Source organism: Melospiza melodia, chromosome 4 (assembly GCF_035770615.1).
Source record: "Melospiza melodia melodia isolate bMelMel2 chromosome 4, bMelMel2.pri, whole genome shotgun sequence".
NCBI classification, from domain to species: Eukaryota; Metazoa; Chordata; class Aves; order Passeriformes; family Passerellidae; genus Melospiza; species Melospiza melodia.
The window spans coordinates 81774117-81784796 of NC_086197.1; the positions used below are offsets into that span (position 1 = coordinate 81774117).

Here is a 10680-nt window from a genome sequence, read left to right on the forward strand (position 1 = left end):
CAGTAGCATTACTGGACATAAGCAACCATTGGCCCTCAGCTTTTAGTATTCACTTAAAGCAGCCAAAAGTGGTTTCTAAAAAACGTATTTTTGTTTATGATATGTAGATTAATGTATTTGCTGCCAAAAAAAAAAAAAAAAGAGCAAATGCTTATGTGATTCCCAAATTCCTAATTTTAAGAGAAAATATATTGTTCCTTTTAAAATACACTAGGTTAGAAAATAAGATTTCCATTTCTTTCTTATTTTCTGGTGAACACAGGAAAAAAACACAATTTATTGAGGTGTTTCTTATATAAAGCTAAATATTTTTCTAAATAAATTGTGGTTCAGATTTTATTTAACTTATTCAGCAGACATTGTTTTACAAATTCTTGCTTGCTCAGAAAAAAATTCACTTGAACTCATTTATCATCCAAGATTTTTTCATTATTTTTGTTTAGAAAGAAAACTATTGTTTAAGGTTATTTTTATAAAATCTGAGTTAGACAAGGTTTTTTAAGTGGAGATATACACTCTTCAGATATTTCATGGTAATATCAAGAGGTTGACAGGGAGTTTAGAAATATTTTGAAAAGGTTTCTTTTTGTGCCATCTGTTGTATTTAATCCCTATAAGCTAAAGTACTTTGAATCAAAGTTTCTCTTTCATGTTGCGTCAGTCTGCAACTAAATCTTATAGTCCCATCCCTGAAAATAAAATCTTACCTGTATTGTTGCAGATAAATGCTCAGGCTTACATTTGCAACGTATCGCTCTTCCATTTGCCACACCAAATAAAACATACTGTGTGTAAATTTGTCATTTAATTATTAAAAAAAAAAAGTCAGAGAAGCAACTTCTCTATATATTTTAATTCATTGGTAACTGAAGATGATTTTTTAGAATTCACAGAATAATGGTGGTGAAATACTAACCATCCCAAACACAAAAAGGGAGGAGTTTTTTTGTATTTCCATGGGCATGGTTATTGGATTTAATACCGTGCCTAATCAAATAGGCAAGGATTTCACTACAACAGTGACTGAACAGTGAAGCTATTAAATAACTTCCATGGAAGTTTCAAAGGAGGACAAAAGATAGACACAGCTTGTACTTCATAATTCAACGAGAAGTTTTAAAAAGAGAACTTTTGTATTGTTTCAGGAGTTGCAGATTACTGAAGGAAAAGACTTTGTGCAAACTCACAGGACTAAGGGTGAGTACAGCCACGTGCTGCAGAGGGTCACAGCGTGCTGTGCAGCCCCTGAGTGGTCATACAAAAGTCATGCAGCCTGAACCCCTGGGCCAGGAAGAGAAGGGGACCCAGCATGGAGTGGAGCTGGAGCTACCACTACTTTCATGGGAGATATGGGAGTTACCATTAAATAGTTACTGCTACAGTTCCCAGCAGGGTACTGCACAATTCTCCCTCCATAAGGATTGTACCTGAGCAAACTGGCAGCTAAACAGAGCGTGGGTGGAAAGATTTACATAATTAAAGAGTTATAACTATCTGGTATTAACATATCAAAACCCCAAGAGCAAATTAGGTCCCTTTTTCCTGTACCAAGCTCCAAAGAACAAAATGGTGACTGTCCCATTCTAAGTATGGCAGAGGAGGTACAGAGAGCTAGGAGCATTTTCTAATTGCTAGTTGTCAAGCACTGTCCAAATAAACTGTTCTGGTACTAAGCTGTGACCAACATGCCTTCATTTGAGATGGCTCTGGATGAATTTGTTGAATTTTGTTTAATCTCTCAATTTTCACCACTGTATTTGTAAAGACTGGGAGCAAAAAGTGATTAAAAATCATAAAAAATATTTTTAAAATACTTCCTTGACTAATACTGTCCAGTATTCATTTTGGGTACTTTGAGATATGCTGGATTTCTATATAATTTCCCATGAAGCAGAGAATTATTTTGGAAGCTATTAAAAAGCTGTGATTTAATTTACATTTTGGCATGCATGGATTTTTTGTAAAAAACAAAAACACACAGTCGCACCTCCCTAACCCTCCACCCCAACAAGAAAAACCCACAAACATTTTTACTAATGTCTTTGTCCTTTTTTTTCCTTTTTTTTGGGGGGGGTAGGGGGAGATTTTTTTTCTGCTGTTGAGAAATGTCTGATCATTAATAGAGCACTAGCAAAACAAAGTCAATGCCATTTCAGCTTCAGAAGGAACTTGGATGCTGTGAGAAGATCCTGCTGTGCTCTACTTTATTTCCACAACAATATACAACAGCTTTGGTAATTCTGGTAGCTCTTTCAGATACATAACACTTTCAGTATTGGCACATGCTGACAAAACAGTAGTATCTGAGAAGCACAGAAGAAATTCAGTCCCATCTGAGAAGTCCTGGGTGGGGATGAAGGTGGAGGGCAACAGCTCCTCCTCCTCGAGGGCTTTCTGCTCCAGGGTCCCATAGGACCAGCCTTGCCTGCCTTTCATTCAGCATGCAGTGAAGCTGCTGTGGTTGGTGGGAGGTGGGCATCACTGGTGTCAAGATGCCAATGCTCAGCTCTGCACTCTGGATTTGAGCAGATCCAGACACACCAAGGCTCTTCTCCCAGCATCCATGAGGGACTGGTAGAATGGGGCTGACCAGTTGTCACAAAGAATACAGATCATATGGCAGTGATGCTGATTGGCACAGAAATGGGAACATATAAACTTTCCTTTAGGCACAGATGGCTCCATTTCTCCTGTCAAAATTATTCACATTTTTTAAAAAAATTGTCTGTAGTAAGGAGAGCTGTTAATAGTTCTACACTTTGGATATACATAAAATTATAGCTTTTGCCTCTCATGATGATTTCACCAGCTTTGAATTGCCTCTGACCATTAACTAGAAATTTGCTTGACCTGAGATTAATCTTGAAAGAGAGGAAATGAAAGGTAATTCTGTGCAGGCCTTCCAAGACATGAATTGATACCAGTCTTTGACACAAACAATATTCTATACAGTGAAATAACAAATGAGCTGTCCTCATCTCCCTGTGAAGTCCCACATCAGTAGTGTTTACTCTGAGATATCTAGGAAGAGAAATGCTTATCTATGCTCATCACTGGCTTTCTCTGCTTCACCTTGGAATAAAGCTAGAGTGCCTCATTTCCACTCCATGTCAAAACATGCCACCCCTGCATGCAATGCGTGTTCCTTAGCAAAATATTGTTCTTCACCAGGAAGACATAGAAGAATCCAGATTATGCAGTGACTGAAGATCTTTTAAGGGAGAAAAGGCAAACAAATCCAATTATTTTTTATAAACATGCAAATGGTTTGTGGTAAAGCAACACTGGAAATTCTCTCTCCTCTACTGATAAAAATGGGAGAAAATACAGCTTCTGCATGGGGAGGACTGAGCCCTCACTTCTCCTAGCATCTGGAAAATAATCTGAAGAAACAAAATTGAGCACAGACATCTGGGTAACCAATGCTCATAATCTCCAGTAGTATCTTCAGGCCTCACGTATGTGTTTGATTTGAAACTGCTGTTATGTGCTTATCACAATGTGGATAAATTAAATTTTCCTTTTGTTTCACTATATATTTACATTCATATCCCTTTGTCATGATTAAAATACTTTTAGGATTACTTCAATATTTCTATGATGCTTGAATAGTTTTGAACTGGTTTAAATATTAGTAAAATTATGATATTTAGCAAGGTTTCAGTACCTTGGACTATCACACTTGCTCAGCAATAAGAAAGGCAAGTTGGACTTCTGCTCAGATAAGAAAGCAAGCTGGGCTTCTGCTTTGAAATACTTCCTTCAAGCTGAGCCTCAGAGCAATGGCACACCAGCATCAAATCAGTGGGATCTTTGGGACTCCTTGCCTTTCATTGCATGTCACAAAAGTTTTCCTTTGAACTAGCAACACACTGCAGCCACCTGATCTAGGAGGAATTTATCTGTGTGGAAGCCAGAATGACTCTCTTCTAGTCTCGGGATCCGAGCCGAGCTGAAGAGGGCTGTCCATAGGGCCAGATCCTCAAAGGACACTTGCTCTATCTGCAGGAGCCTCTCCTCCCCGCCCTGCTTCATCCCGCATTCTAGTTTACCCGGGGTCACTTCAAGGCTGTCTCAACTCCCCTTCTTCCTGCCCCTGTTGCCGCAGTCCCCTGGGAAAATTGGGGTTTCCCCAATTTCTCCGAAGTTCTCCCCAAGGTTTCCCCAAAGTCTCCGAAGGGGAGACGCGCAGAGGGAGGCCCGCGCCTCTGCAGCCAGCGCTTGTTGCGGCTGTACCGAGGACCCCGCACCCAAATCATGGGACACTTCTCCCCTGGAGCGGGGGAAGAGCGGCGCCCCGAGGGGCTGAGCCGTGCCGGGTGCCGCAGGTCTGCCCGCGCCGTGGCTCTGACCTGTTGCTTTGCTTTTTACACGCAGAGCCGCCTGCCCGGGAGTTTACCGCGGTAACCTGACACGTGTGAAAGGAGAGGGATGCGCTTCCCCTCTCGGCGCTTTCAAAGGCGCCCGGTGCTGGCAGAGCCGCCGGGCCCAGCCCGGGGACCGCACCTGCTGGATGCGGGCACTGCCGGGGGGCGGCGGGAGCGCCTCCCGTAAGGCGATATCCCTCTCTCGGTGTAACGCGTTAGCTGCGACTGTCACCACGGCGCCTCGCCCCTCGCCAAAAGCCGAAACCCTGGGAGAGCTCCAGGTGTACAGGATCTGGGCGAGACCTGGGATGTCACACCACCCGTTCTCGCAGGGCTCACCCTGGGGCAGACCCGCAGGCGCTCCTGAAAGGTTCCCCGAGCGGGGCAAATCCCCAGGGCCCGTGGGACACCCTCCGCTTGTCCCCGGACCGCCCCGCCTGGCCGTCCTCGGCCCGACCCCGGAGTGGAGCACGGCCCGACCCTGTCCGAAAAGAAGCCCCGAGCCTGAAGGGGGGCGGTGGGCACAGCCCTGAGAGGGCAGAGGGAGCCGAGCGGGCCTGCCCTGCCCTGCTCGGGGGGTAGCACCCATCTTCCGTGCCCGGTCCGGTTACCCCGGGAGCGGGATAATCCCACACCCCCTCCCGCCGCTCCTCAGGCCCCCACCGACGGGCGGGCTTCGCTTTCAAGGCTCGGCTTGGCAGAGGCTGCTGAGCAGCTAATAACATAACAACCCTGCTTTGATCAATTCGAACTAATTACCCCTCTTAATTAAAGTCTTTAGCGGTTGCCTCAGTGTTTTGGCAAGGGCGAGGAGAGCTTTGCCGTGCGGCAGCGCCAACGCCGCGCTCCCCGCCCGCCCGTCCGCGCCGCAGCCCCCGCCGCCGCAGTCACTCCTTGGCAAAGGTTTATTTCCATCAGGTCAACGAATTCTTTTTTTTTTTTTTTTTTTTTTTTTCTCTCCACGTGCAAGAATCAATGCGAAATTCAAATCCGTACATAGAGAACAGTTGTGTCCATATAGATACGATATTCAGGGGGAGAGGGAGAGGAGGGAACCAAGAAGGGTAGGATAACCAGCAGACAGCGGAGGCAGGGCAGGATCAACACAAGGGGAATATATATATACATCGAAATAATTAAAGTGGTGCAGCATTCCCGGCTCAAGTAATACAGTTTCCCAAATAAATACAGCAGAAATTGGCTTGGCGCTTTTTGTTTTTTGTTTTGTTTTGTTTTTAACCATCTCTCCACCTGAGATGCAACGACAACATAAAAAGTAGTCTGTAAAGAACAAAGGAAAAAGTAAAAAAAAAAAAAAAAAATAGGAAACAATCAGTCCCATTAACGTTAGTGGCGATATAGAGCATAATACACAAAACCGCTTAACAGGTGCATGCAAGGAGGCGCTGGGGCTCGCTCGGCGGGGCCGGGGCCGCCCCTCACGGCTGCAGCGGCGGCGGGCCCTGCAGCAGCGCCCCGGGCGGGGCCGGCGGCTCCGGCCCCCCCAGCTCGGCGGGGGCCCGGGGCAGTCCCAGGGCGCTGTCATGCAGCTTACGGACGTGCTTCTTGAGGTCAAAGTTCCTGCAGAAGCCTTTGCCGCAGGTGGGGCAGGTGAAGGGCTTCTTGTCGTTGTGGGTGTGCATGTGGAAGGTCAGATTGTACACCTGGTGAAAAGCCTTGTTGCAGATATTGCACTTGAACTGCTTCTCCCCGCTGTGAGTCAGCTTGTGGTTTTTGTAATTGCCTGGGAATGAGAAAAGAAAGGCAAATGGACCTGGATTTCAAAGACGGACAATGAAAAGACAAGAAAAATAAAAAAAAAAAAAAACCACCCGAACTCTGTCCCATCACCAGAGTTCGGCTTTAGGATGAAACGACCGCAAACCTCCTGCCTTCTCTCCATCCTCCCCGCGGCTGTTACACTTAGCAGACGACAAAGAAAGGATCGAATAAACCAAAATCACGACAATTGCGGAAATACAACCACGGGGTTTAGACTTCACAGCAACCCAGGAAGAAAAAGTAGCTAAATTCTTGTATTTGGAAGGGGAAATAAGAGGAGAATTCGTTTGCCGAACCGCGCTGGAAGCTTCATGTTGTGGTGAAGGGAGAACAGACACTTCCAGCAGAACGACTGCCCTGCCGTTCCCCCGAACAGAGACCTCTCCCCCGCGTCGTGGGGCAAGACATGTGTCGGGGCTAGCGAAACTTAAAATTACCCTCAATATCTAATAATAAAACTTGAACACAAAATTAACTCTCCACCACTCTCCCTGTCGCAAATTGTCCCGACACTTGACCTGGCTTGGGGAAGGGGAAGCCGGGGAGGAGAGAGGGTGCTGGAGACTGGTACCTTTCTGGTGAAATCCTTTGCCACAAAATTCACAGACAAATGGTTTATAGCCGGCGTGTATTCGCGTGTGCGTGTTCAGGGTCGAGCTCCGGTTAAAAGCTTTGCCGCACTGGTTGCACTTGTGTGGCTTTTCCTGGAAGGAAACAAACACCAAGTCACGGCTTGTTGGCTGTCCTGAGGGTTCTGTGTTCTGTTTAGCGGGATTTTATGAGCTGATTTGTGCAGTTCTATGTGTTCGGCTGACGGCTCGCTGGTGCCGGTGCGGGCACCCCGCCGAACCCACCGCGCTCGGGACAAACGAAATGTGCCCGCGGCTGCGGGCTGGCCGCCCCCCGCGCCGCTGCTTCGGAGCTCCCCCAAAAACGTGAGTGGAAACTCTCGGGCAGGGAGGAAGGGACAGGGGATGGGCTCACCTGGGTGTGGATGATCTTGTGCCGGCAGAGCGTGCTCGCCTGTCTGAAGCCCTTCCCGCAAACTTTGCAAACAAAGGGTCTGGCTCCCGTGTGCACCGGCATATGGCGCGTTAAGTTATAATGTGCATTAAATACCTTGAAAGAGAAAGGAGACAATAAAATAAAATGAAATTGCGATTAGAAGACGAGAGTGCCAAGGGGGAGCCGTCGTTTAAAAATCAAGCAAGCGACAAGACAGCCGGCGGGAAGACGGACAGGGACAGGAGGCTGGGGAAGGGAGGAGGCTACGGTGCTACTTGCCTTTCCACAAACTTCACACGTGAAAACTTTGGGCTTGCTGCTCGGGGAGCCGCGGCTGAACTCCGACGTCTTATAGGCGATTTTTTCCGTGAGGATCTGAGCACTTTCTTTCATGTAGTGCTGCAACTGAGCCTGCGATAAGTCCTTGAAGGCCACCCCCGCCGGGTACTTGTCCACGGTCGGTAGCACCAGCTTGTTCCGCTCCGCCAGGTAAGCCTTGGGCTGCGGGTGCAAGGGAGAGCTGAGGAAATAAGAAGCCACCGGGTGGATGTTGACACTGGAGGACGGGTGACAGGGGCTGTCGCCTCGGTTGAAATAGCACAGGGCTCCCATGGCGTGGAAGGAGGAGTGATTGACCACTCGGGGTCTTACCAGTTTGTACTGCTGCAAGGGCAGGGCATCGCGGGGGAAATCTCCTTTCAAGCTCAGGGCACAGTTCAAGAGATCGCCGCAGCTAAAGGAGGGCGAGGAAGAGGACTCTAAGTGAGCCTTCCTGGGTTCCGCTCCAGCCACCGCTGCTTTGGGCAGGGTATCGTACGCCACCGGGACAAAGGGGATCATGCAGGGGATGGAGGAGTTGAGGTGCAGCGGATGCTTGGGGTCGCCTTTGGCCACGGAGCCATGGAGGAGCTGCGGGACGGGGATGGAGCGGGGCTCTGGAGTCCGCGCCATGATGCGCTCAATGGAGAAGGCGAGTGGCTTGGGCGTGCTGATCATGTTGCTCCTGGCAGACAGGCTTTCTCTGGACGGAGGAGTCGCTAGGATTTTGGTCGCCGTGTGGTTGCCACTATTGTCCATGGCTGAACTGCATTTGTTCTCCCGGTTTGAGCCGCTCTGGTAGACGCCTCTTTTTTTTTTTTTTTTTTCCTTTTTTTTTTTTTTTTTTTTTTTCTTTTCCTCTCTCCCCTCTCTCTCTCTCTTTCACTTTCTCTGCCTCTTTTCTTGTTACTGATCTGCGAGGAGGGAGACCAGCATTGCCGCCGCCACCATCACCACAGCCTCCGCCGGCGGAACCAGCCTTCTCAGTCCAGTGGACTCATGCCAGCCCATCACAGTTTACTTTGGCGCACCAATGACTCGGGACAATCGCTACTTATTTCTATCAATAGAAAGTGTTGTGTCAATAACGCAGCCAAGATCTCGCCAATCGTTAACTTCCAAGAGGAGAAGGTAAACTAGATAATTGCTCAATTCGCTTCCAACAGTCAACAGGAAAAGTTTTTCCCCCCCAGCAAGCGGCTACTTTTCATTGGCGCCCGCGCCTCCCCCGCCCAGGGAAGGAGGTGGCCCTCCCTCCTTCTCGCCTCTCTCCCCTCTGCCTCCCTCCCTCTCGCTTTTTATTATTATTATTTGCAATCTGCTTAACCAGGCTTTAGAGGCCAAGCAAATCCGAGATCAATTTTCTTGTTTGGCTTTAAATGACATCATCTAAAATCATTGTCCAAGTGCTAAATAGGGATGTGAAACCCAATTCAAGGGCAAGCGCCAGGGTGTTTGTCAAACAAGGTGCTGCAGAAGAAGCGGCTGGAAGGGAAGCTGTTTGTTTCCTTGCCACTTTCCAGCCCGAGCTCTCTTTGTGCGTGCGTACGTGTGTGTGTCTGAGGGAGGGAGGGAAATGGCTGCTCTGCTCCTGGGACTGCTCCTGGGACTGCTCACTGCTTTAAAGAACAAGGTCAGGTGGCGGTGAGCTTTTGGAAAACACGGTAGACAAATAAGCGGGGGACTTGCAACAAGCAGACGGCGAGACCAGCGCGTGGGGATGCAGGAACATCCCGGGCCAAATGGAGCGAGTGCTTGGGAGCAAAAGGATGATTCAAAACCTGGGGCGGGGGAAGAGAAGAAAAAGGAGGTAGGAAGAAGGGGTGCCTTTTGAATCCGAAGCATTATTGATATATCTCTGTATTTTTGTGTATATATATACATATGCAGCCTGCATATGCACTAAATATAGCTTCTGTGTCCTTACAGAATACACTCACAACACAAATATCGAAAACTCAGGGCTGGCACAGATACGCGAAGTAATATACAGCTCACACGCTGTTTGTAGATACATATGCACCTAAACAGATGCAATCTCTATGTATTTAATAGAAGCTTGACGGCCCTGTTGGGGTGTTCGTCCTGTCGGCGAAGGGGGTGCCTGGGGAGATGAGAGGGGCAGCAGGGGCTACGGGGCGCTCTGTGTTCCCGCCCACCCCACCACGGGACAGTTCGGGTCAGGACAGGGTCCCGTTCCTCCCGCCGGCCTGGGGCTCACTCGGCTGGTGGCTGAGGGGTCGCTACCGCGATAACAGCCAGGAGACACCGAGGGTCCCTCCGTCCCCGCCGCCCCCGGCAGCGAGCGGCCAGGCCGCGGCCTCAGCGCAGGGACCCGTGCAGCAGCTCCCGTGTCAGAGGTCCTGCACTGCCCTTCTCGGGGCAGCGGGAGAGAGGCCTCGGGTTTGCTGATGGAGAGAAGGCTCCAGCGAGGCAGGGAGGCCCGACCCCACAGCTCGGGTTCCAGCCCTGGAACCGGCACATGGCAGCGTCTGCCCCGCAGCCGCCGGCCCGGGACAGCGGTCCTGCGAGGAGTGAGAGCAGGGAGGAAGGGCTGGGGCCCAGGGGGAAAGGGAGAGAGACATGGGGAGACGGAAGGAGGGATGGAGGGAGGCATCCTTGCCCCGGAGCTGTGACCTGTCTGTTGCGGCCTCAAGCCACCGCGGCTCCTTTTGAGGAGAGCAAGGCAAGGGCTGTTCCACGACGGTACCTCCGCAGCCGGGAGCTCCGTGCGGGGCACGGAGGAAGAGAATGTCCTGCGGTTCCCAGGACACACGTCGAACGACGGGCAGTGGCCCGGGCACCTCTCCCTGCGACCTCCGTGTCCGGCCCGTCCCTCCCGTGTCCGGAGCTCAGGCGAGGACAGGAGCCGGGGCTGGCCTCGGCATGGACACAGCCGTGCGGGCAAGCGTGAGGATCCGCGATGCCTCTCCGGCCCTGCTCCCTGCTTTCCCCTGCCCGGGGGGCCGCTGACCGGGGCTGCACCGCTCGCGTTCTTCTTCCCCGCAATTCCCCACGGCAGATGGGTCGGGGCGCTCAGACCGTCATTGCTGTCCCGGATCGGGTTGCTGCAGCCGCCCGCCTTTCACCTGGAGGAAGGAAGGAAGGAAGGATCGTGCATCGGCGGGGGGACGCAGGCGGCCCCCCAGAGCCGTGAGGGGCAGCTGCCTCGGGCTGCCCCCTTCTCCGCACTGTCGGTGTCTCTCTC

General features: G+C 50.2%; 1 protein-coding gene across 1 annotated transcript; it reads right to left on the minus strand.

Annotated features, from left to right (window-relative positions):
* Nucleotides 1-5806: 5806 nt before the first annotated feature.
* On the minus strand, nt 5807-8248 carry FEZF1 (FEZ family zinc finger 1). Its single transcript, XM_063155930.1, has 4 exons — nt 7434-8248; nt 7134-7268; nt 6721-6853; nt 5807-6111 (listed from the first exon to the last, which is right to left on the minus strand). The coding sequence occupies exons 1-4, from the start codon at nt 8229-8231 to the stop codon at nt 5807-5809; spliced, it is 1371 nt and encodes a 456-aa protein (XP_063012000.1). The 5' UTR covers nt 8232-8248.
* Nucleotides 8249-10680: the final 2432 nt, after the last annotated feature.